This window comes from Oryzias melastigma, linkage group LG21, assembly GCF_002922805.2.
Source record: "Oryzias melastigma strain HK-1 linkage group LG21, ASM292280v2, whole genome shotgun sequence".
Classification (NCBI taxonomy): domain Eukaryota; kingdom Metazoa; phylum Chordata; class Actinopteri; order Beloniformes; family Adrianichthyidae; genus Oryzias; species Oryzias melastigma.
In genome coordinates, this window is record NC_050532.1 from 11,389,102 (window position 1) to 11,415,898 (window position 26,797).

At 37.7% G+C, this 26,797-nt stretch overlaps 2 protein-coding genes across 3 annotated transcripts in view; one reads left to right on the forward strand and one right to left on the reverse strand.

The window, feature by feature from the left end:
- LOC112155129 (general transcription factor IIF subunit 2) overlaps positions 1-26,797 on the forward strand; it is a 47,644-nt gene that overhangs the window by 9,454 nt on the left and 11,393 nt on the right. The window lies entirely within an intron of this gene.
- On the reverse strand, positions 10,744-12,542 carry kctd4 (potassium channel tetramerization domain containing 4). Its single transcript, XM_024286581.2, has one exon. It carries the CDS (start codon positions 12,263-12,265, stop codon positions 11,489-11,491), a length of 777 nt encoding a protein of 258 aa, XP_024142349.1. The 5' UTR covers positions 12,266-12,542; the 3' UTR covers positions 10,744-11,488.

Genomic DNA, 26,797 nt, shown 5'->3' on the forward strand with positions numbered 1-26,797 from the left:
AAAAAAAAAAAAAAAAGGAGTGAGCATGGACTGTGTCCAGATTTCTTCACTACTCACTATATAGTGTGTTCACCATATTTTTTGCTCTCTGAATCTACAATTTCATAATAGAGTGCCCTGGAAATTTCATAGTAGTCTTTGCTGGAAACTAGCGTGCATCAATGTTTAAATGTAATTTTTTTCAATAAAACATCCATGTTTTCATCATCAGAACACAGTGGAGTTGTAAATATATATTGCAAAATGCTTTTATTGATTAGATTTTCACTTTGTGAAATTGGTGATATCATATTCACTGTTCTAAGAAAAAAAAAAAAGTAGTGGGCATTGAGTCCGAACTGCTTTTAAATTCCAGAGCACTAGATAGTCCTGCAAAATATTGTCTTTGTTTTTTCTTAGTGGTTGGGGTGTAGGGAGCAAATTTGAACACAGCCCAAGTCTCTCATATATTGGAATAGAGACAGTAAAGGTTATCAAGATTCGTGAGACTTGCACTGCTTCTACATTTTGCAGAAGGCCCTTTTCAACTGTAATGATGGTGGTGATATGCACTAGTAGATAAAGTAGATGAAGAAGCCCCTCCCTACTTGTCCGGTGTGAACACGATGGGCTTCGCGTTGAAAAACATGCATTTAGTGCATTTCTGAATGTGCGTCACATGCCCGGTATGTCCATAGCTTTTCACTTTCAGTCCTCAGATGTTTCCATTTTCATGGTGGACAAGTACTATGTTAGAACTTTTTAATAATGTCAGGTTTTCAAGAGCCTATATTTCCTGTCCGTCTACACAGTCGGAGCAGCTGATGATCTCTCTTCGGCCTCACTTCCTTTGCTCTCCATCAGAAATGAGAAAAGTACTGTTCTCCTAGTGTATCATTTCTCCACTGACATGCAGGCGACCTCTGTACTTTTCTCATCACTTCTCCTCCTTGTTTATTTACATTGGCAGCTAAATGAAAGCTCTACTGTAATTGTACGTATGCATAAGGTTCTGTGCACTAGAATCAGTTACCATTCCTGCAACGTGAAGTCAGAAAATGTAGACTACAAACCTTCATGGAGTCCAGAAACTCTTTCTAAGATGTATGTAAACTGGTGTTTCTCACAAAATGACAACTAGTGGGCTCACAATATCAAAGATGGAGTGTGTCTTTGCTACCACGAATGTTGCACCGACTCTGTTTGAGAAATCTGACCGTCCTCCACAAATAAAAGTAAAGATGAGGCTTTCTCTGAAGTCCCTGTTTGTGAGACTAAAGTTGAATTTTTTTTAAATTCCCATCTTTTAGTTAAACAGTGGAACAAAAATGTGTGTGAGAACTTCACCAAACAATACCATTAGAAATTGCACACAAATGCAAATGAAGGACACCTAGTCTGCAAAGACTAAAGGAGTTTGAGGTACTTTTTTTTAAGTCAGCTCCCACTGAATGACATTGAAATAAATAAAATAAAAAGACAAACCTGCAAGGGAGGATTTATGCTTTCAAAAGACACATTGCTGCTATTTACCATGTATGTAAGGCTCTGCAATCAAATCAAGCCTCACAGTCTGATCGCTAGTCTGAAACTATCCAGGAAAGACCAGATATGGCAGTTCGAGTGACCACCTGAGGATGGTTTTAGAAGGAAGCAATTTCCTGTTGACTCCCATGTCAAAACTTCAAAGTTTAAAAAAAAAAAAAACTTTTTGTTTTTATTTTGTTTCTCTAATTCCATCTTTCTCTTCTTTCTCACTTTTCTTGTTGACGGGAATTAGTTTATACTCACTGATAACTATAGTCAGTCATTCAAAAAATTCTATTTGACAGAACAATGAACATGTTTGGAGATAGTTTGAAGCTTTTTTAAGCTTTTCTGCATTCAACTATGTCAGCAAAAATGCAAAACGACAAAAAATCCACACAATATATTGATTATTATCAGTATATTGTGTTTGAAGATTGAGTGTTTTAATGAATTAACTATAATTAAGTAGATTTTCTGGGAACGAATAGTTCTGAAGTAAAAATATTGACATGTATAGCTATTATTTTAACAATCATTTGGCAGAAAAATGGATGTCGGCTTATTGCCGTACTAAAAATTAGGTCGCGATCATATTTTTTGGGCCTGATCCTATTCATCTTTTTGAGTATCTCCTGATCCGATACTTTTGTAACACTAAAAAACTAATTCTTGTGATTTTTCTTAATCAAGCCCTTAATTTTTATCACTTTAAATATTCAACAAAAAGTGTTTTTTTTTTAAACACTCTCGTTTTAAAACTTTTGAAAATTTCCCATCATGGTTAAACAAAATATTAAAAAAAACAAAAATTCTAAAGGGATCACAAAAAATCAAGCACCACTCTACAAAGAGAGGCGTTATTTTAGTCTAGCCTAAGGCCTGGACAGTTTAAGCTACCAGCACTCAACAGCAGAGCACATTGATGCAGAACATTCATTTGACAGAGCTATTGCTCATTAATTGTTGCTTTCAAACAAAGAGAAACTGAGTCACTGCAAAAATGAAATGCCATCTGCAAACATCTGAAGTGTTGATGTTCATATGTTTAATAATGTAGGAGGGAAAAAAGGAGCGTTTTCTCCCAAAGAGCATGTGTGTTGGTGTTCAGAGGGCAGCCTGATGCCTTTTTACCGGGCATGAACCACAACCAAAACATGGTTTGGAAGCAAATTCTTTGGAAGGATGGAAAGATGTTTGTTTGTTTTGTTGCCCAAGGTGAAAATACCAAAGCGAGGCTTCAGACGTTTTGGAAGAGAAATGTCATCCGTGTTCTCGTTTCGGCTCGAAAAAAGGCTTTATTCAACCTCTGCTGGGCTCCCACACAGCAGACGTGTGACAGGCAGGATAATGATGTGCTGCTCTGTCAGGGGGGGACAAAGTGCTTGCCAGTTGGGCGCTGGAACACCGAAACTGTTTTTAGCAACGTACACAAAACAGTGACTGGTTATCTCTTTAACTAACCCCTTCTTGTATGAATTAAGACGTCAGAACTGCACTGCTGAAGGTTATTCCTTTGTGTCGTCTCTTGAAAATCATTTTTCAGATTTCTCCAAGCTCTTTAAGGGCGGAGGGGGGGTATAATCCACTCAAACAGGCTGCACAAAGACAGCCATTCAGCACAATGAGATGCTGGGTCTTAATATGTTTCTGATAATTCCATCTGGATCGTTTTTTTCTTTCTGCTCATAGGAATCTTGTTCTCATTCCAGGAATCTGTCCCTGTAGAAGATGATCAAAGAGCTTATGCCTGTCAACCCCCCCATCACTGCTGCGTAATTCAGTTTTCCCAAATACCTCATTTCTGTGTCTTACATGCAAACGCTAAGGCTGCTTTTAAACATGAGAACATGCTAAAATAGAGCTGCAGTACACACAACATGAATACTCCATTTGTGTGATTGTGGGTGTGTTTGTTCAACACAGATTGACAAATTTCAAGTAGGTTTTTAATAATAATGATTTTCTACTTAAAGTTAATATAAATTTGAATCTCAAAACATTAGATTAAAATGTGTTTTATTGATAATCAATGGAAAGCATAAACTCCTACAGTTTTTTCAGAAGCTCTTTGCATTAACTACTATCCGTCCATGTCTCTGCCTGAAGTTGCAGACACACATGAAACTGGTCAGCAACGAGAAGAAAACATTTTATCAAACATTTTGGTAGGTGAATGAAAAAGAGCTTAAAGACCCACTATGATCAAAGTCATGTTTTTGGTGTTTTTAGCATGTTCTTTAGCAATTTTCTGTTGATTGACGGTATTTATGTGGAAAACTGATCTTAAAATTGCATTTCTGGATTTTCTTTACTCAAATTGTTGTGAATCAAGAGCAGAAAAAAAAACAGTTTGAAAGAGATTGTATTTATTATGTAGAAAAAACTGAGTGGGCCACAAGCTCCCTGCTCCGCCCCACTTGCAGGCGACTAGATCCATGTAACTCTTTGTTTTTTGCGTCCAAGCTGGTATCTGGCTTGCCATTTTTGTTGAATCCGTAATGTTGGGTTAGGGGTTGGGCATGTAAACGGAGATCTCTCAGCAACGGGAAGGGGGATCTAGGTTTCTCCACGTCAACAGTCCTGCCCACAATTCAGAGGTGAATTTCAATTGAACCCCTGCAGCTTTGCAGAAACTGTGTCCTCGAAAATGACACTTTTTTTAAATGCTGGCTACAATAATGATTAAAAAACCACTGGGAACGCTTTTAAAATAGATCAAAAGATGATTGGAGTTGGTCTTTAATGAAACACTGAAGACTAACTATCCTCAAACTATCACTTAAACTGGATTCTGTTACTCCAGACCCTGGAACCTTAATTCTCAAAGTCAAAGCTAAATAACTTCTAATCTGAAAAGAGGACTTTAAATTATTGAACAATTTTTGTCTTTTGTCAAAATCTGGTTTAAAGGGCCTCTCCAGTCATCTTTTGATCTATTGTAAAAACGTTCCCAATCGTTTTTTAATATAATTATCCTGTTTTTAGTTGAAATCAAAAGGTTTTTGTCACTTTCTAGGATACAATTTCCATAAAGCGCCAGTAGAAACTCATTTGTGAGTTGTGAATGTGAAGTAAGTCTCTGCTTATTTTCTAAAATGTCTTTGTTAATTCTCTGTCGTGCTAGCTTACAGCTAACCCTAAGCTAACATTAGCGGTACAACAAAAAATCCGACCAGTATCTGAGGTTTCCAGCTGTACAGTTTAAAGCCAGATGTCAGCTTGGACCAGGAAAACAAAGACGTTAATGGATCTATTTGTCTTCAAGTGGATGCATCAGAATGGAGCCGAGCAGTGAGACTTTGGCCTACTCATCACTGTTTCAACATCACAACATTTTTTTTGTCTGATTCACAAAAAATCAAGTTTAAGCTTAAATTTTATATATTTCTGTAACCTTGAAAATGCTACAAGAACATGTTAAAAACTCCAAAACCATAATTTTCATTGGGGTGGGTCTTTAAAGGATAGGAGTCACTTCACACGAGGTCCATCTGTGTGAGGTTCCTCTCGAAACCTCGACTCAAACAGCGGTCTCCACCTCATGAATCCCAAACGAGCCTAATTTCACAATCCTTTTTGCAGTTTTAGCTATTACTTTTTCTCATGCACATTTCTGAATTACATTTCATGCTTTGCTTGGAAAAAGAGCCAGCTTCCTCTGCACTGACCAACTGTCACGTCTGCAATTATCCCTGTTATTGTGGGGCCTGACTCATCCAGACTGACAGTTTTCAAAGGCCAAAATAACCTTTGCAGAAGTTTCAGATAAGTCTCCTTTATTCAACTTTTTGAAATGTGTTCTAAATTTCTGAGATAGTAAGTTAGGGTTTTCATAAATGGCGTTTAAAGAAATTGCATTTAAAGGCATCAGTTCGTATGTAGTATCTGAGTTTTAGTTTTACAACTAGATAACTGACTAAAGTTTTATATCACTCAAACATAATGAGCTGCACTTATCATTTTGTGATTTTTAGCACTTTTCATCTTTGTAGATTTGGGATTACCTCCTTAGAATCAGCAGAACTTTCCATGCATCATTTTAAGCACGTAATTATAGAGCATCTACAATATATACATTAAGAATGCATTTCAGCTATTTTAGAATGTTGTCAGATCCAACAACCAAGTTTTGTTGGTGAAAAGCGAAACTAGCAAAACTAGAGAATCCAAAAAGCTTAATAAACTTTTCTCAGATGCTACATTGCTGAAAAGTTTGGTCCTTGCACACAGCTCACTGGTATTTTGGATACAGCTGCCTCTTCCTGATCAATAGCACATTCTGCACTTCGCCGCGCCCTTTCACACAGCTCTAGTTTTGCCTCTGTGATTACCTCAGAAGAAGGTACAGAGGTGCTACAGCAGCAGAAAAGAAGTGTTACCCGTTCCATGATGGTGCAGTTCACGCGGCACAACAGGGTGAAAAGAGAGGTTCACAGAGACGGAGAACAGGCTGTGAGGAAGAAACTAAAGAGCAGCTGGCACAAGATATGTGGAAGAGCCAGAAGAAGCAGAGCCGCTCTCTGCACAAATCTCTCTGCGCGTTCCTGAATTTTTAGCTTCCACTCTGTCATCATGTAAATAGAAATCTGGCTGAAATATGTACAGCTCAGTCACTCTAGCTTTTGCGTAGTGGAGCACAGACTTTGAGACCTGCAACATACAGACAGACAGACGAGTGTCATTATGGTACAAAAAAAAGGAAAAACAAACAAAAAATAATAGATTTCTAATGACTAAAGGTGGAACATATATATATATATCTTACCCAACTAATCCTGTTAAGTTTTTTTGTTGAAAAAAACTCAAAAAAATTGATTTTCAGCAATGGTAATGGAACTTGACAACTGAAAAATGCATTGATTCACTTTCCCAATGATATGCTCTTCAAACCTTGATTTATTTTTTAATTTTTTTTATAAAACATTTTTATATTGGTTGGATATGTGATTTATGTACATATTACAAAACAGCAAAAACTTAAAATTTCATAAGAATCCAATGTTTTTTAATTTGCTAAAAAGCGAGTAACAAAGAAAATCCTTTCAGTAAACCTTTGACATTGTAATGAAACAATATTAAACATATTACATGTAGTACAACGCACATGTTTGACACTTTCATAGTAAACTCATGTAAGCAGTAAGGATGCAATGAGTCCTTTTCCCCTGGATTTGGTTTAATGATTTAACATGCGGTTTGGTTTTAAACTGAGTTAAAAACAAAGCGATATGTTTAAAAATGAACAGCAACAAATCTGTTTCATATAATTAACATCCATCTCTTATACCCGTAGTAAACGTTTCATTAATCTCATGAAATGATGCCCTCATCGGTACTATTATAGCTGCTCGTTGTACGATCATCTTTTGAGCTTTTTTTAACTGTTTCCAGTCGTCCTTTAACTATGATTAAACTGTTTTTTAAAGCCAAAATGAAAAGAAGTGTTTATTAGGACAGAGTTTCTGCAGAGCGGCATTAATTAGGAATTCACCTCTGGCTTCAAATTTATACTGGAGCCAAGCCGAAGCACTTTATTGTGAAGTTGGGGCTGTTAATGACCTAAACTAGAAATCATGTGAGCGTTAGAGTGTTAAGTGCGTGACGTACATATTTCAAAATAAAAGCTATTTTCCGCTGTACTCACTGTGTTGTAAAGATTACGTCATTGTGACAACCAGAAGTCATTCCTACTGTTACACAATATGTGTCACACAGGCAAAAGTATTAATAAAAGTTTTGTGCTTACCTTATGTATGAAGATGAGTCACACAGAAAGTGAAGTGATATGAATATAATTCTAAATCACTGCAGAATGAGGGTTTGTTTACTACTACTTCCCATATAAATGGCGAGTTATTGCGTTAAGCTACGTGAGTCTGGAGTCTCTAGCCAATCCATAGTCAATATGAGTCATCTGCTGGACCGCTCAAAGACATAGATGGATCTATTTGCCAGTGGATGCATCCGAATGGAGCGGAACAGGGACCCTATGGCTTGACATTGGATGGTGTTTTACGTCTGCTCCGGATTATCCATAATTTGATGAAAGAAATCCTTAAAAACTCATTTTGACCTTAATTTTCTATCATGATAAAGATTCCACAAGTTAAAAACAACAAAAACTCAATCCTCATCTTTAAGGTCTTATAGATCACGTGCTTCAATTTCATCAGCCGACCAAGTTGTTCATACACACTCCCTCCAGTGTGTGATAAATAACTGCTTCTTACGCTAGCAAAGTACCAGTGCTTAAATGGGGTTAGCGTGTTTGATCGTCACAAAGACACAAGACTTTCTATCATTCAGTTTGAATTAGCAGCTGAGAAAAAGGCCAAATCCTTCTTTCCCTTTTACCTTAATCGTTTGTATGTCTTCCTCCTTTGCCATTTGGATTGAGGCGACAGCGAGAAATCGGAGTCATGCAGTCCATGATTTTATCTCAGCAGCATCCCATGACTGTGGTGTACTGAACACAGAAAGGAGCATCGCCTTTTGACAGCATGGAGGACTTGAGCTCGCTTGGCAACAGGTGAAACGACGAGATAGAGGGCGGCTGTAGTTTTCCTACAGCCGATAACGCTTATCTCATCTGCGCTGCTTTGGTCTCACGCTGCCTCCATCACACTTTCATCACTTTTACTTCAGACCGATCACTTTAAACGTGCAGTCAACCTGTCACCGTCATAAAAAATGCATGGAACTGATCTGCATTTAAGAGCGGGCTGAATGTTACAGCCAAATGCCAGAGCTGGCGTTGTAGCTCCACAGAGAGAATCCTGATGAGTTACAAATTTGGATGGTTACATGTTTATAGTGCATTGTGTTCCCCTGATGTCAGGCTTGAAAGCAGGCTTATTCAACAGGAGGGAGGGCTGGTTGGTTTAGCCACATTGTCTGCCAGAACAGACGCTTTTGGTCTCAGGCAGAGGAGTCGCAGTGAGAGGTAAAATGAGTGACGCTGTTCATTTCCAGCCGGCTGATAGCGGCTCCCCACAGACGAATGCTCTGCAATTAAAAGTTCATCCAGGCGACAAAAAGAACTTTCACAACAAAAGGATTTCCCATCGCGGTAAGGAGATGGAGGTTAATGCCGTCCAATGTCCAGGATAATTGAATTTAAAGATTTCCACTCCCACAAGCTTCCATAAATGAATCATGACGCATGCTGGCTTCACATTGTTTGGGTTTAAGCCAGGCTGGGCTTGTTTTGCGTTTGGCACAGGCATCATCGATGAGTAAAAGTGCTTCTTATTCATCGTCAGACTTTTGCATTATAGCTTTCAACTGTTCAAGTGGCTCACATTTAGCATGTTTTGTCCAACTAAAAAAAAGCCTATTTGACATCTCGAGTCAGACTGACTAGATCTGTAATAAACTGATCATCTTAAAGAGGAACTCCATTAGCTATACTTTGACATTAGGATGACTTTATGTAACTTGTTCTTTGTGGATCCTTCTGTTCTTTTGCCTCTTTCATTAGCTAATTAGTTTTAAAGTAGCCACTATAATGAGTAATAATTAAAATGAATGATAGTAGTTTGTAAAAGCGTTGTCGATCTTGTAGCACTCAAATAACAAATTATCTGGCGGGAAAAAATCGCAGCAATTATGGAGTTTAATCATTTAATAGCTGAAGTTGATATTATGGGTTTCCGACTATTTTTATATTTTGTCTGACTGGTCAAACTGCAATGGACTCTAACTGTGACTTAAAGTTTTGTACTCTTTTAGGGCTTAAAGTAAAACTTTACTGATGTAACTTTTAGTGTTGTGTGCAAAAAATACATAAATATATTATTTTTGATCATTTCTAGGGGAAAAAATCCTGTCTATAACTCGTACAGTTGTTTTTTGTATTGAAATAAACTCAAAGTATGACTTCTTTTGTCTCAATCTTCTCACCCAATTTACCAAGGCAAGATTTTAGAGTGATTCACAAGACGGACACAAACAAGGAACTTTATTTCTCAATGCAAAGTTTCAAACAATAAAAAACAACTTCTTATTTATTGTTATTTTAAAGTTTTTCATGTACTTTTTCTTTGTTGGTACTGGGGAAAATCTTGTCTCACCTTGACTAATTTTTATTATTTTATCTGAAATACACACCCATGATTAAAAATATAAAAGCCTATAAGCTGCTTTTATTTATTTTCATGTAACAACGACCTTAATGAATAAACAGTTTAGTTATAGATTAATTTTGAACAAAAATGTTAAATGTTTGTCTTGATTTTCTGCTGTTTATTCTATTGTGTCTTTATAGCAAAGAGGGGAATAGAAACCATTTCTTCTGTGTAATCTCATTACTTTCAGTTGGCATTTCAAATGTCCTTTATTGATGTTCAGAGTTTCTTTTACACTTTTTTTTTTCTCTTTTACCAAAGCACACTTACAGAACACATTAGTATCTGGTTTATAACTGATGTGACTGCGTGCCCACACAGTCTTTAAACCCGTCTTTTAGCCTGAACATGTAAATGTGGTAATTTCAAACATCTTGACAGCACTCAATAGGATCCTCACTTTCTAAAGGATGGAACAATGACCACGTTCACATGACGCCAGTACTCTGAGGCTTTTGTGAAGATGCTGCAGTGGAAACAGGCTTTCTGATTATCCTAAGATCATGTAAAGGCTAAGATGAGTGGGATCTACTTATTATATTTGTATTTTAAAACCATTTTTTAAAATTAGAATCTATGTTTCCTGGAATTTTTTAATGGTATTCAAAAGTTAAAAAATGTTGCACCATATTTTAAAAGGAAAATACACTTTATTTCTAAAATTTCTATTTCTGCATCCCTATATCAGTGCTACAGTGTGCTTCCACTGGAGGAAGAAACCTTTTAAAAGCAGTAAATTTCAGCTTTTGTAGATCAAAGTCCCGTCCTCGGGACAAAATCACATCAGCAGACGCTTTAATAAGTTTAGGATCTCTTTAGTCTTTTCTTTTACTTCTGATAAAAAAGCTATTTTTGATGGAAAATGAGTCATTTCCATTAAATAATTGTAAAGTGTTTTTTTAAGCTTCACATTCTCCATGTATGTAAAGTTTACCATGTGAGGAAATGTAATATTGCTAATGTCCATTTCACAGATTATTATAATTAGAGTGAACATTACAGATAATTTTCTCCATTAATAATTAGTTGTGCAAAAGATAACCTCCACAGGAAAACAGACAGACTTGTTTTATAACATAAACCCAGGATTTCAAATAAAACAACAAACTGCTTGTTTGATTCCATTTTATTTGTAAAATATTCACATTTAAAGAAATAGGCATTTTTGTGGCACTGGCTTCACAGAGGCTCACGGCACTTACAAAACACACTGTTTTTATTGGTTCTGTGCACATGCATCATGCAAGATTCAAAGCCCTTGCAATAATCACAGCAATTAATTGAAACGTTTGTGTGTTGGCCCCAGCCTGCCTTCAGTGAGCTCTGCTTTTCAAGTCGGGAGACTAAAAAAGCTAATAAAACAGCTACACACACACAGTGTACGGCGAGGCACACACACGCGCACGCACACAGACCGTAGTAAAAGCTGAATGGCACAACGGTGCACATCACAGGCTTTTTATGAAGGGGCTGGGTTTTTTTCTTTTCGTTTTTGCAGCCATTGACGAAGCACACGTGTTGATGGGACTTGATTTTCCGCGTGAAGATTCGCTTGCGGCTTGTCGTCCATGTCACCGGTGCTTTTGTGCTATCGGGATCTTTCTAGATTCTACAAATACAGAGCAGTGCAAATTCTGCAAATGCCAAAATATGGTTCTGCTAAAAACATCCACCCAAAGCTTCATCAGTAAAGACACAAACTCCGTCCTGCCCAGCTATTATTTTATCTACAAAATCACGTTAATACACATGTTACAAGACTCAAACCAATACCTGACATTAGTGGGGTGAATATGAAATATGGCAGTACTTTCCCTTCTCTGTCCTCTCTGATTCCGGCATTTCTCTTGGTCTTACTTGACAAAGTGCAGGGCCTCCGCCGCCACCACCGAGCCTTTACTGCTGTCGAGGCTGGTGACCAACTTGAACCCCGACTTCAGTGCAAGCATCACTGTTTCTAGTTTGAGACAGTCTAGAGTGCACACGAACGTGCTGTCCTCCTTCAGCACGAGCCGCGAGCCCGGCTCGGACTTGATGAAGTGGCGAAACTGGATCACGTTCGACGACACCACAAACTCTTCCGGGAAGCCGTCCAGGCGGCTCTTGGAGATCTGCACCAGCCGTCCCTTCACCTTCTCAATGAAGGTGGAGTCGCTGCAGTACACCTTGAGGCCCTGCGACCTCTCGTGGCTGTCTGTCACCTCCAAGAACGCGGGCTCTCGCTGGGCCGCCCTTTGGTTTTCCCACTCGGCCACGGCCTCCACCAGCTGGCTCAGGCGGTAGAAGTCGGCCTCTTTCCGCAGCAGCCCTGCCTCGCGGAAGTCGTCGGGCAGCTGCAGCTCACCGGTCCGGAGGTAGTTGAGCACGTGGCGAAAAACGGGACCATCTCTGTCGATGAAGGGGTTGCCCATCGAATCTGTGTGCTGAACCGGCTTTTTACCATTGGCCAGCTCCTCCAGAAAGGACCCGAGGTGCTTGGAAAGGGTGGTCCGGTGAGCGGTGTAAAGAAACCCCCCTACATTGAGGGTGATGGTGCCGGAAGAGGGCTTCTTGAAGCTCTTGCTGGGCTGCAGCAGGTCCGGATTAATGTGCCTCAGTTCACTTTCCATCCTTCTGAGGTTCCATTCCATTCTCCAGTCAGCCCCTCCAGCTTCAGTCCAGCCTCCTCCTCAGAGCTGGTGTCTGTGCGTGGGGTTTGTTTTCACCTTGTCGTTTGGACGTTTGATGCAGCTGAGAAATTGAGAGGGTGTTGTCGGCTGAGAGAGCAAATGTGTTTGAGAGAGTGTGATGTGGATGGCTGAGTGTTGTCTGGCAGAGCAGCTACAGTGAAGTAGGAGCTGCAAACTGGCTCTGTGTGCCGATCCGTGTCCCTCCTCTCCACTCTCCCTCTCTCTCGGTGTCTCTCTTTAAGAGTGGGTGTGCAGACAGCGTCACATTTCAGGGAGGAGGAAAAAGGAGTATGTGAGCAAACAACAGAAGAGTGCGGACTCTTTTTCTCAGTCCTTAATTATCTTTGGCAAAAAAAAAAAGGTGCCAAACCCTCACATAAACCATCCTCTCACCAGATGGAAGTTAGGGGGTGGTTGGGTTTTTAGAATCTTTGCACAGGGAAATTGTCAGACTGAGCGAGAATACAAAACTCCATTTGCACACAAGTCTGTTTTGCCTCACATCATCACTCCTGACTGTCTGAGAAGAGTGGTGGTTTGTTGAGGCGTCTTTTTCTCTTGTTGTGACTCTGATGGAACCCCAGCTTATGTAAATGTAATGATCAAATCCATGTAAATATCCTGTTGGGTTTCTCTGTCCTGGGGAGCGGACACATTGATTGATTGCGATAATTTGAGGTTGAGGAAAAAGGAATCGGCTGCAGTCAATTCTAGTTTGGCCATTAGGGGCAGACTTTTTTTTTTTCTCTTGGCAATGTTTTGGAAAGTGGAACTGCAAAAGACTGGCCATTTGCAATCTGAAAGGACACAGCATCACGCTGAGAGTGTGCTTCACACGGCTGTCTCTCCTAGTGCAAAGAAATCATCACACTTCATGTCAAACATGAGGAAATGCACAGAGGGTTCAGTATTTATGTGCATTTACATAAATGTGCTGATCGGATGACTGAATCAGCTATAACACAGTATCTTCACCTTTCTACTTTCCTGTCAATTATTTAACTATAGAGGTAGTGATTAATTTTAACATTGATTTGATTTTTTTTTTAAATATTAAAGTGTAAATAAATGTGTACAAAAAGGGTAAACAAGGGTTTATGTTAAATCCATTCACGTTTTAGTGTCATAAAGTTCAGTCCACTGTTGTTTTTCCACATCACAATATTTCAAACAGAACATCATTAGTAAGGGTGTGTATGGCAGGAGTCTGATGATCCATTCTAGATATGATCCATATCTTGATGCATGTGATATGTATCGCGATATATCCCAAGACTGAGCAATTTTTCACTACTTTTAAAAGAGTATGACTTTTAATACTTAAATATTATGGTAATCAAATTGTAATTTTTTTTAATCAAAACGCTAAGTACTGTAAATATATCTCATATACAAGTTGCTTTTACTCAAGCAAATTCATGGTTCTCTTCTTTTGGTAAATTAAGAAATATTAGTTCAGTCTGATCTGGAACAGTCTGATTTCCTGTCATCACGTTTGTTGTCCACAGTGATGGTACTTGGTCATTTTTCTGATACTGTAAAATAAAAGTACTATATTTTAATCCAAATGCTATATTCCATTATTGATATAATTGATTTATTTAATTTTTAAACGATTTCATAATGCCATAGTTTGCATTAGAACGATCTGCTTGCATTGCAGGAATATAAATTATCAGCTTGGTTGATTAATTGTTGCACCACTAGTTTTACCTCTATATCACGTCAGACTTCTATGCCAGATTTCCTTGTTTCTATTTGGTTTATCATTTGGAAAGAATATAAAAATGTGGTTAAATGGTAATTTAGCTCCATTCAGATGGGTACATATTGAAAAGTACATGAGTTGATCTGATTTGTGTTTTTATTAGGTTTTGACCCCAAAAGAAGAAGTATTTCAGTGCAGACGCTTTGTAACCTACTTTAGTTGGGGTTTCACACAAGGGACACATCGCCTATCACTTTGCATAATTTATCATCAATTGCACACAAATCAGACTATGAATGAATACCTGCAGCTTTCCAACCACTGCAGGATACCAGATGCTGTGTGTCTGCTTTGCCAGGGTACGCAAGTCCTCTGTTCCTTTACTTTGCCCGAGGGCAGGCTGAGCACACGGGAGCATCAGGCTGCAGGAGGAATGGAGCAGACTCAGTTTGAGACTGAAACTAATGACTGCTGTTCATCCATTTTCAGATGCAGCTTATCACATTGAAGCTCTCTCTCTATATATTTGAGAATCCATAGCTAAAAAATAAAAAAATAACTTGGAGTGAGATATTTTATCCCTTAAATTATAGGTGACATCACTTTTTTAAATTAAATTATAACTAAGAACATTGATAGTAAAGAATCTAAACAGTATAATCCCCAAAATGCAATAAATTAAAGACCCACTTGAGTTCTTGGTGTTTTTAACATGTTCTTATTGCATTTTTCTCATGATAAAGAGCATACACGAAAAAATTAGGATTCAGATTCCATTTCTGAGTATTTCTTTATTGAAATCATGTATCAGGAGCAGATGAAAAAATGCAGATGTAAGCATTAGACGGATTTGAGGCTTCCGCCTTGGCTGAAAATGTGGCGAGGCCAGGCGGCTGCAAGGGATGGGGAAAGGCGCCGGAGATGAAGGCGAACGCTGAGCTGCAGCGAGAGTGAATGAGAACAGGAAGTTGGGGTTGTCCTCAACATTCAGTTGAGTTTTAATATGCCACTCCCAGTTAGTATTTTAAAGGCAATAGCAAATCACATAACCACAGATGATTTGTGATTTCTTATGAGTTCCTTCTGTTGTATGAATGCAAATGCCTGTGTGATGTTCAGCATTAAAACCAAAATGATTATCAATAGAAAAAATAAAATTATTTATTGTTTCTAATGAAAAGTAATGAGTGATGCTGATTTCAGTGACTAAAACCATTTGTATAAATAGAAATAAAAATGAGAAATTGTTGATTTTTTTTTTGAACTACAAGAACCATCAGGACACAGTTTCCCACAATGCATTGTTTTGTAGTCATTAAGGTGGCTCGCGGACAGCGCAGCGCCACTTGCTCTCGCCTAGGCAGGCGTCTCAGACTCGCTCCATTCACGCAATATCTTTATGATGATTGACATGCCAACGTCAAAGCAAAAACTACCCAACATGCATTGCAAACCAGGCGATCTGCGCAGTGCTGCGTCCACTTGGGTGATCTCAAACACACTTATTAACATGATAGGAAATAAGCGCAGCCTTCAAGCAGTCCTGCCCACAACTTACGTGAATTTCAGATGAACTCCTGCTGCTCTGCAGAAACTATGTCCTAGAAAACGAGACAGGTTTTAATAATCATAATAAAAAAAACACTGAGAACAGCTTTAAAATGGATTAAAAGATGATTGGAATGGGCCTTTTAAACAAGAAATGTCAGCTACAAAGCTTTGGAGGAGAGATGGAGAATATTTAGTTGGCATGAAGTCGGATAATTTTTTGGCAAAATATTAACTTTTGTTCAACTTTGATGTAAAATGAATAATTCTAATGTAAAAGTTGAGGCTACACACTCTTGCTTTTTTTTTTTTTTTTTTGGTTGCATTTTTTACAAAAAGAAATTGCTGTTAAACTGGAAAGAGAGCAACAGGTGCTTTACTGATGCAACAGGTGATCAGCCACTTACCCTCACAACTGTTGCAGATTCACCCCGAAGGCGGTGACTGCACATTCATTTAAAATGAAGCACTTAGATACAATGTGTGGCTGCTGTGTACATTGACGCGAGTGACTCACTCTGCCTTTCTTTGAATCTGTGTGTGTGTGTTTATCATGGAGAATATCCAAGAGGGACATCTCTGTGTTCTGCTGTGATTTAAAAAGAAAAGGGAAAAAATCATAGGTAATTAGCTGAATTGTCCTTACCGACACTCAATTGGAATTGCAAACGAGGGCGAGAGGCAGCAGGAGAGGATTGTGGGAGGATTTGACCTGTTTTCTGCCTCCTGTTCATTAAAGCCGTCTCATTGAAGGATACTATTGAAAGTCTGTTAGAATCTGCCGGATCTCTTTATCCAAGTGACAATTTTTGGGGCATTTGAGCTTTTCTGAAAATGCTGTTAGGGAGGACTCGCCCTCGCTGTTAAAGGCAGTGAATAATTCATGGCGCTGCTCTTAGAGCTTGCGCTTTTACATGGAGTCAGTGACTGCTATGAAGCTGGCATGGCAACAACTTAAAATAGGGTCTTCTAAGAGCTCGGAGCTGTCAATCTGTGCCTTCATTTGCCATGAGAGTCCGTGTGTGGAGGCTTCTGTGAAACTAGTTAATGGATCAAAAGATAAATGCAATTTCACCACATTTAGCACTATATAGTAATGAAATTATCACTCAATAATGACTATTAGATTTAATTAATTTCATCTCTTTTTTTAAAAAAGACATTGAGGACAGTCTGGTGTTCGATTCCCCACCCTAGGATGTTTCGACATGTCGATCGCTGGAGCCAGAAACTGACAGACTGCTGCTTTCCCTCCAGAGCTAAAGCTGCCCTAACAAGAAGCAACATCTGTCCTGTTGCTGAGCAATAAACCGCTGAGAAATTCTTGCATCCTGGCACACACACATACTGCAATATCTCTCCTATAAAGTGGCAGCTTTCTCCAGCAGGACAGCAGCAGGCTGGGAAAACATCTCACAAACACATCCCAGTCTGAGCTGTTCGTCCAGTCGCCAGAAACCAAAATGTTGCAGTCTAAAACAAAAAAAATAAATAAAATCCTCCAATGTGAGGAGCTGGACAAACTTATTGCTGGAATCAAAGAACCAGACGCCCCAGGGTGTGACACTAAACAAGATTTAGGTGAACTTAAGGGCACATTTTTATTGAAAATGACAGTAAAAAACACTTTCATTTTCAGTTATTAACAATAAATGTGCGAATAAAAAGGCTGACAGTATTTCTCACAGCCCCCCCACCCCGCCTGTGAGAAATTAAACTGCCCACCTGCTGGTGGCACATGAAAGCCGGCTCCCGTTGCATCTGGATGCAGTTTATCCGCGTTAGATCAAAACGAGCGGGTGGATGAGTCGCAAAGGTCGGAATACCACTTGGACGTTAACGAATGGAATCATTACATTTCCTTAATGAAGCAGCCTCTGGGCTCCGAACGACGTGAGCTTTAATGGAAATTTATATTTGGAGATCCAATCTTAGCTTTTCCTGCAGCCCCCACGCAAAATTACTTCCTTGTTGTCATTATGACCTGTTGTTGACAACACAAAATATGAGCAAACGTTAATATTTTTTATGCTGATTAAGTACATCTCCCAGGAAGGCTTGTAATGAGCAGAAACCAGATGATGCTTTATTATATATGGGGCCATTTCTCCTAATGCACGGAGATGCAAAAATGCCCTCATTACATTATTTTTATTTCATTTCAGCAACCATTAATGTGCATACACAGGTCATATTTACATCCCTGCTGTTTGCTATATATATAGATGCAGGCAGTTTAGAAAATGGTGCATCACTGGAAACTTCCGCTGCATCATTTGCGTTTATGATTTACATTTTAACTGACGACACTTGTGAATAAACCTTCAGAAGCTCGTAAAATCTGCATTTTTAACACCTTAAGATGACTGATTTCATTAAGAAATGGCCAGAATTGGAGTCATGCATAACAGTTATGTATCTCTGCGCATTCATTATTTTTAAACAGTCCAAAAAACATTATTTTATCAGCAACCATGTTAAAAAAAGATGAGAAATTGGATTACATATGCATAATAAAGTTAAAATCAAAGCTCTTATTGTGAAATCTCCATAAATAATCTCTTCGGAAATCAACACACCTTCTCTAATTGGATAAAACCTTGTTCTTTACTAAGTAAAACATAATAAAAATATGCTTACTTTATATTTCATTAAGTTTTCTTTAATGTTTTATCGTTTTAAATCCGTCAACCACCAAATGTTTTAATGTCGTCCATCCTTGAAATAAAGGCCTAAAGCTTTGACATTTAGTGAGCCTATGCAGTGACATTTATGCATGTTTAAGTGTGGCGTCTCCTCAGATAATTTAATAGCTAATGTAAAGAGAGGTTTTATTCAGCGTTTTCTTCATTGTAGTTCAAGTACTGTGTTGTTTTCTACAAGTTCCGTTTTCCAATATTGAGTATTTTGAAAACCGGATATATCTTTTGATTAAAAATCCCGACATGCACCATTAGCTTTTAATACTGATCGGTCAATCCCAGAACTAAAGTATTGCATCCATATTTCACAACTAATATCTAAGATATTTTTTTTTATATAGGGGCAAGTTGTGCCAAAAAAAATGTTTTTGCTAAACAATATTTCTCCAAAAGTTTATTTAAGATCCAAAGTGATTGTCTCCAAGGATGCACACGATCCTAAATTATATATACACAATTTACTTGGGGGCATTACAGTAGTTTCCTAGCTTTAGAGGGAAAAATTGGCAGTGGCATTTTGGGTATATGTGACTGCAGTCTTAAAGTACTTTGTAATGGGAACAGTTGATGTTGTACCATCTCATTTAACTATTTTAGAAAGATTTGTTTTCATGGTACAGTTTTAAAAAAAATAAGTAGTTTATCTCTCTTTTCCTATTAAGGTACAAAAGTGATATAAGTGATTTGGTTTTACTATACTGCAGGTGCTCTGGATACATCCTTAAATTATCCTTTTTAAGTAACTTAAATAATTCAGAAAACGGATGTAGAGTTGTAAAGAAAAAACCTAGTATGAGTTAATTAGAAGTCATTTCTGTTTTTAGTTTGCTCTGTTTCGTTTCAATAGTGATCCTTTCAACCCCCTTAAACTGCTGCTGGGAGCTTCCTGCGTTTGAAAAAAGGAGGTCACAGCTGTAAAGGTTTAGATTCAGAAATGTACTTTCAGAAAGGCAATGAAATGCATTAAAACGAGGAGGAGGGATGACATGACCTGCCTCAGCTTCTGTAACGCTAACCTTTCCCGCTGCGAGTAAAATATGGTGATTTCAGGAAAAAAAGCCGCTTTTGTCGGTTCTGAATGGAGCCTTCCTGCCGACCTTGGAATGAAAGATGCACCCAGCTGCTGGCAGCAGTCGTTTAACAATAACGAGTAGCCGTGTCAATATTGGGGCCGATGAAGGTCTGAGTCTAATCTACATGCATTGTCCCATCGCCGGCGTATTGATTGTTTTTTTTTTTTTTTTCTGTGCGAGAAGCTGAAAAACCTAACTAACGCTGACAGCTGGAGACGGTGATGGAGGATGGAGCTCCTGTGGGCGGCAAGCTGTTTGTTGTTGGACCGTCATGGAGGTCAGAGCTTTGAGGAAAGGGCGTCAAAGCAGATAGAGGTGAGAAATGAGGATGAGGGGGAGGAAGACTGACCTCCTCACCCTTACAGTTGTCTTTCTCTCTCCCTCTGCTAGCTTCTCTGCTTTTGAAGAAAAATAATCACTGTGTGTGTATTTGCATCTTAAGTAGCTTTCATTCGTGCTTGTTCACATTTTCTTGATCCTTGCACATACTCCTTTTGTTGTAGTGTGTAAATCAGATAAATATTACAAATAAAAGGAGTCAGCTGGCCTTTGGTTCACCTAATTGTTCTTCTGAACCTTAAAGCATGCAGAGTATCTGCTAACTCTTTGATTTTCTATTGAGAAATATTTACAGTAGGGGTGTGTATTGGCAAGAGCCAAGTGGCAAGTATCGCCAAAAAATATTGTCAAATTGATTTGTCCCTACACCCCTAATTTACAATGTAAATTAACAATGAAGCACCCCTCCACACCTACACACATACATACATACATACCAGCTTTAAATGCAGCCACGTGGAAGTCGTGATTAACCTGCAGCACCTGCTCACGTGTCACCTGTGCCTTTTCTCATCACCTCCTATGTTCACCTTTTCATGCCGCCTGTCAGAATGATCCTTCTGAATTGCCATGACCTTTTGGTCACAAAAGAACTGGAAAGTTCTTATGGAGAAATTAGCCAAATGTACGTTTGTGGCAGGTGGGATGAGAGAGGACTACCTTCTCTATAAGGGTGCAACGATTAAATTCTTATCATGATTAGTGGTTACCGATCGAATTTATAGTCGATATTGCTTAATTTTGAACGATCCGATTCACTGACTTAAAATCGATCAAAGACATTTTAAGCCAAAACTTCAACCAGTATGACTCAGAGATAAATACCTGGAACTGAACAGTGCAGGTGAAGTTTTCCAGATTCCTTGTATTTCTTGCAAGATAATCAAGTGTAAATTAAATATGTGAACAAACAAGCAGGTAACAAGAATTGATGGCAGATCAATTCACATTTTAGTTTCATAGAGTTCAGCCCACTGTTGTTTTTCCACATCAAAATCATACAAAGGGAAAGTTAAGATTACATTCTACCACTGTATGGTCACTTCTTTGCTAAATTCAAAGTGTTTCCACACATTGGATTGGAATGATGGATTTATATATTTTATAACTGTCATCACATGTGTGTTGTCCACCACCTTGTTTTTACATTATAGTAAAATAAACCTACCACGTCTCAATCTAAATAGTACTTTCCAATATCAATTATAAATGTATCTAACTTTGAAACTATTTTTTGTTGGTCAATTTAATCAACAACTTGATTCAGAAAGATCGATCTGGTTGGATCCCAGGAATAGAAATTGATTCATTCAGTTGATTAATCGCCAATATCGGATAAAGAACTTTATTATTATTATTATTTTGGCATATAATGTAAAATCCTTCAAACTGGAATCTAGAAAACCATATCCGAAAGTTTCTAAAATATTTTCTTAAATTTTAGATTCATGAATAAAAAGACGGTGTGTTAGGAGTTCAGCATCATGTTTAAGTATGTTTTTAAAAATTGTGTAAAATACTGTACGTAAAAATGCTTAATTTTATAAAAATAGATAATATTTGTTTAGATTTTGTGATGTATTTCAAGCATTTCAAATAATGGACTAATACTATAAAAACAATATATAACACAAATATTTTAAGCTAAATTCCGAATAAAGAAACTAAGAAGATGAAAGTCAATTATGCTATCTTCTTGTGTATTTACTTGTTATCACAAATGGAGGCTTTAGCAATAATGCATATGGACCAGTACGTGTAACAAAAAATAGTTGTATTTTTTTACTTTTTTAATTTGTCTAATAATTTTCATTAAAACTGCCTATAAGCACTAGAATAAAGTTAGATTTATTAATTTCATTTCCCTGTTTGTCATTAGTGCAGATTTTGCTCTGCAAACAAAAAAAAAGTTTAATATCTATAAAAGCTGCACCTTAAATCATCCTAACTTCCAAAGATTTGCTATAAAAACCAAGAAAATGGTCGAGAACTTTGTAAGAAAAGAATTGTGTGTGTCATCTCTTTGGTTTCAATTGCTGTAATTATAAAGGATTAAAGAGAATTTCTTTCCTTATTTGTCAGATTAATCTGTATCTACCTCAGGCAGACTCCTCCTCATTCCACTTTGTCCTCTGAGTTTATTTTTATCTAGTACTGACCAAAGGCCTTTACATAAAAACTTGATGATTTAGTTACCACTCTACATGTTTAACTCAATTTTTAAAGGAAAATAGAAAAACAAGTTTTAGTTTTAGAAGCAGTGTTATCTCTTTATCAGTAATAATGATGCTTCATAAAATCATTACCTCAGCCTGTAAAGGTAAAAGCTCAGACCCTGGAGGTTGACTGAGGTTCTAGGTAATGGGTAAAGGCCACTGTCCTTTTCCTTGTGTGGGTCGACCCTCTGATAAATGTGCAGATTACAGCGTGTTTGACCTTTATGCTTCAGGGCTTGAACACAGTAAAGTCAGATAATGGTCCACTCGGCTCGTACTGTCACACACTGCCCTTTCGGCTGAAGCTCTGCGTTTTGTCAAGACTCCAAACTTCTGAAGACCAACGGTCATCCGTAGAAAGGGACAATTTCACATGTCTGGTGTCTAACTTAAGATATTTACCGAACAGTAAGTTCTTCTGCTAAATTATGGTGTCTAGAATTCAGATGATGACATTTTGAGTGTTTCTGAAAAAGCAATTAAAGCTTTTTTCTGCACTTTTTTATCAGAACTTCTTATCTTTAAAAAATAGGTTTTTTTTACTAGACATGTCAGTTTTGGAGTATCTCAGCTCATCCTTTATTTAGCCTATTAAAGACCCACTCTGATCATCTTTTGATTTTTTTTTTTTAAGGGTTAATATTCAAAAATAAGCATTACAGAAGATTAAAAGAATGAATCCTACTTTATGTTTAGAATCATTTAGCCTGCGTGCGTCACAGATGTGATCGGATGTTACCTCAAAAAAATACGGATTTCTCTTCATATGAGAGTTTTCTAAAGTCCTGCCTGGTATAAACGCGTAGGAGAATTAGGATATTGAATCAATGTTGAGGGTGTTGACCACAGCGAGGACATAACTGTACAATGCAAGAGTTTCATATTGAAGCTAATGTGCAAGAATCTACTGTTTGTCTCAAGTGTTCCTCCCACACACAGACGCCTTGAGCTGCACTTGGCGGTGGTCAATTTTTTTTTTTTTCTTTTCCTTCATTTATCCATGTTTGGTGAAACATTTTTCTTCGATATTAAACATCCAACTGAGCCTTGTAAAAGAGGAAACAAAAAAAAAATCTGAATGGCAGCAGGGAGACTGCGGTCTAGTCCTTGACCCTGTGTGAAAACTGTAACTTTGCAGGAATATTCAGTGCATCTGTGCGCACATGTGTGTGGGAGTGTTTTTAGACTCTGCACTCAGGCACTAACAAGCCAGTAATTGCACATAATTGCATCCATTGGTGGAAAAAGGCAAAGATGAGCATTAGGGAGATCGGTGACATGTACTGTTGCCTTGAGAGACTCGTGCAGGCGGTTGATGGAACGCTATGTGACACATGATGTCAGGTTGGAATGTGAAGGTTACTATGGTGACCGAGGCCAGCGCACCTGCGTTTTGGCCGGCATTTTTTTTAGTCCTTGACTTTGTGCAATTGATTACATGAGTATATATATACCTAAACATAAATAATTAAAGCTAAAAATAGAATTAAAACAAGCACCAAAAACCCACAGCTGTACTTTTACTCAATATAATATCTGCATGTGTGTTAATAATTCCTCTGGTGACAGGGTGAGGCTTCAGACTTGCCTGTTTTGTGAGTTTTTATCAGATGTGACGGTGCCTGGGTAATTTCTTGCAAAAGTGAACTTATGGGTGGCAAAAAAACATCAAATTAGAAAATATTTTGAAGGACAAATGTTGATATCATCACACATAAATCATGAGCTGCATCTGTGTGTAGAATGGGAAAGTCATTTAAAAGACCGTTATCCGACTCTACTTTTTCTATTGTTGAAGCTTTACTTTTTTTTTAATCAACTATATTTCTACTTATATTTTTCAGTGTCAAGTCGTTGTATTTTTTGTTTTTTTGCATAGTTTGGCTAACTTGTATTTAATTAAAAAAATAACTAATGTTCAATTTCCCACCAACAACCACTAGAGGCCACTGTAGATGTGTGTATCAGTATTTACTACTGACAGCAACACAGGAGAAGAAGTGTTGCTCAGACTTACACCAGGTTTGGTGGGATTGTTTCAAAGCAACACAGACAATAAAGAAGTCAATGAGTTGAAGTGATATCAAAATTGTAGTTGATTTATTAGCATGTTATTTATACTATAATTATGTTTGTATGTTGCGCTAATGTACTAGATTGTATGTTTCATGAAGCTAAATAAGCATCAATGGGTTCCGGTAGTGAAACATGTATATTTTCAGTCTATTCTTGTCATCAATTCATCAAGATGAAATTTCTGTTCTTGGTCCTATTCTTTGTTAAAAAAAAACATTTCTTCCAAAACTGCAACTTATATGTGATTTTCATTTACGTTTTTCTTCTTAATTACACTTTTTTTTTGGCTGCTTCAGCTTAAATTCTGGAGTAACTTATAATGCAGAAAATACTGTTATTATTTATTGGTCAATTTATGTGAAACTGAATCAATTTTAAACTCTGTTTGAGGCTTTCTCTCTTTAAAGGTCAGTTGACAAACTATATCCTCTGTAGTCTTTATGTAATTATGAACTAACACTTAAGCCTGGTTTCCACCGAGCGGTCCAGTTCGGTATTTTAGCGTTTCCATTGTAAAATGGACCTATTAAATAGCATCAAACCATAACCCCCATCGGTTGTAGGTCCTTTGAAAAGTGAAACAGAACGGTTGGGGCGGAGCCACTGTAACCACCCGTTGATTAGCAGAAAGTGATTGCCGTTGGAAAGCTAATGTTTCAGAATTAACTGGACCACTCCTTACTGTACCGCTCAGTGGAAACGAGGCTTTACTGACCCATATCGGTGCTTTATTTATATGAATTCATAATCCGTTTTCTCCCTCCTTGTCATTAAAAATATGAAGTAAAGTTTCTTCATCAGATTCAGTCTGAATGTATTTACTGAGAAGAGCTCATTTGATATCAGACGTCTCAAAGAAGAACTGGTAAATTCCTTCAGATTGCTGTGGTTTGTTAGCGACATCATCCATGTTCACAGCACACAGCCTGCTGGCCTCACAGCTGTTTCAGTTATCATTTCTGCAACACACACCAACCTCTGTTAGCTGTTGAAAGGAAGAGGAATAAAAAAGGCAGATTTAGCTTCAGATTCCTCTGCTCTTCATGCATGTGTGGAGAACTATGATTGCTTAAAAGAACGTTTTTAAATGTTGATGCGTGATAGTTCATCTATTGTTTTTGAAGGGAATCTTCCATCTGTTTTAATACTCATGATGACCTTCTCTCTTGTTCAAAAGGTTGTTCTGGAGATGCCAATTTCAAATTATGAAAAAGTTATAGCTCCTAAATGTCTTTTCTTTTGAGAAAGCTGACATTTTTGCTTTTCTTCAGCAGCTAAAAACGTACTCGATTTCTTCTAGCGCCACATCCGCCGTCTGACAGCTGAGTCCTTCTGCACAGAACTCCATCCAGCTCTGTGAACCTGCAGTGACCTGACTGTGGGTGGCTGAGTGACCCAGAGTTCAGCTTCATCCAACTCTTTCTGCAAATCAAGCAGCATTTTACCTCCTGAGAGCAGAATTACTGCAAAATACAAAAATTGACCTCCAATCTTTTTCAAATATTTTCTCCTCAGGCAGAAAAGCTCTCTGAGTCACTTGTAGCAGGGGCAAGAAAAAGCCCAAATTATGCTAATTTGAAAACATCAGTTTATTAGAACAAAAAACTAAAACTCAACTATGAGTAAAGAATATTGTATTTATCGATCTCTGGCTGGTTGTGTTTCAAACTCCAAAAACTCCACTTTTTCATCCTTTGTTTTAGTTTCTAAGCAGCTGCTACAACCTTCTTGTATTGTATGTAGCATCTGTGAGAAAAAGGAGACTTTTAGTTTAAGTTAAATGAAAGAGAAAAATGTTTAACCCAAGAGAACCCTATAGAAAAACATCAGAAATGCATTATGTGGTGTACTGGTTTGTGGTGTATTCCATATCATTATATTTTTTTGGAAGAATGGATCCTGGTCTTCATGGGTTAAGGGTATCTGCTTCACTGACACTTTCATATTCAGTTTGTGATGGACTCAATGACTACATCTTGATTAGATCCTATAAGAGCCAAGGAGGCTCAAACTCACTCCTCCATTTCTAGACAAGTCAATTTTTAAAGTCTGAAGTCTCAAGTCTTCAGGGATAAATCCACTTAAGATTAATGTTTTTAGCTGTAAATTCTTGTCAAATTAAGTCTTAATATTTCATTATCACAGATTGTCATTCTGAAAAATGCATTTTTGATGTTTTTAGCACATTCTAATGCAATTTTTCTCATGATGAAGGATATATATTAGGAAAATTAAGCTTAAAATAGCATTTTTAAGTATCTCTTTATTCAAATCATTGTGAATCATTAGCAAAGGCAAAAATGAGCATAGTTGTAGCACTGCACAGGCCTGCTCTGCTCTGCAACAGAAGAAGAGGATTCAGGGTTGCTCCATCAGAGATAAATTTCTAAAGAAATGCCACTCTGCAGAAACTACGTCCTGGAAACGACTCATGTTTTTTTTATTTTGGCTAAAAACAGACAAGATAATTAAAAGACCAGTGAGAATTATTTTAAACTGGATCAAAAGATGAACGGAGTGGGAGTTTAAAACAACTTGTGAGGACACAAAACGAGCAGTTTCAGCTAGAAGTGTAAGGAAAAATCCTAATATTTCATTTGGCGATACTTGTTTCGATTTAAAATGCTGACAAGATGATATTTAAGTAAATATTCGTGACCAACCCTTCAGCATTTTGTTTTTGTTTTCCATCTAAACCCTTGAAGGCTAGTTGGCAGCACATTTTGAGGCGCTCTACACCGCACCAGAACAACAAGAACTTGTGTCAAATGTTCATTCTCATTGGTTCAGTCAGCCTGGTGGTTTTTTCTTAGTATGATTTAGTTTTAAGT

Coding starts and splice junctions, on each gene's coding strand:
- kctd4 (XM_024286581.2), bottom strand. CDS start 12,265: ATGGAATGGAACCTCAGAAGGATGGAAAGTGAACTGAGGCACATTAAT.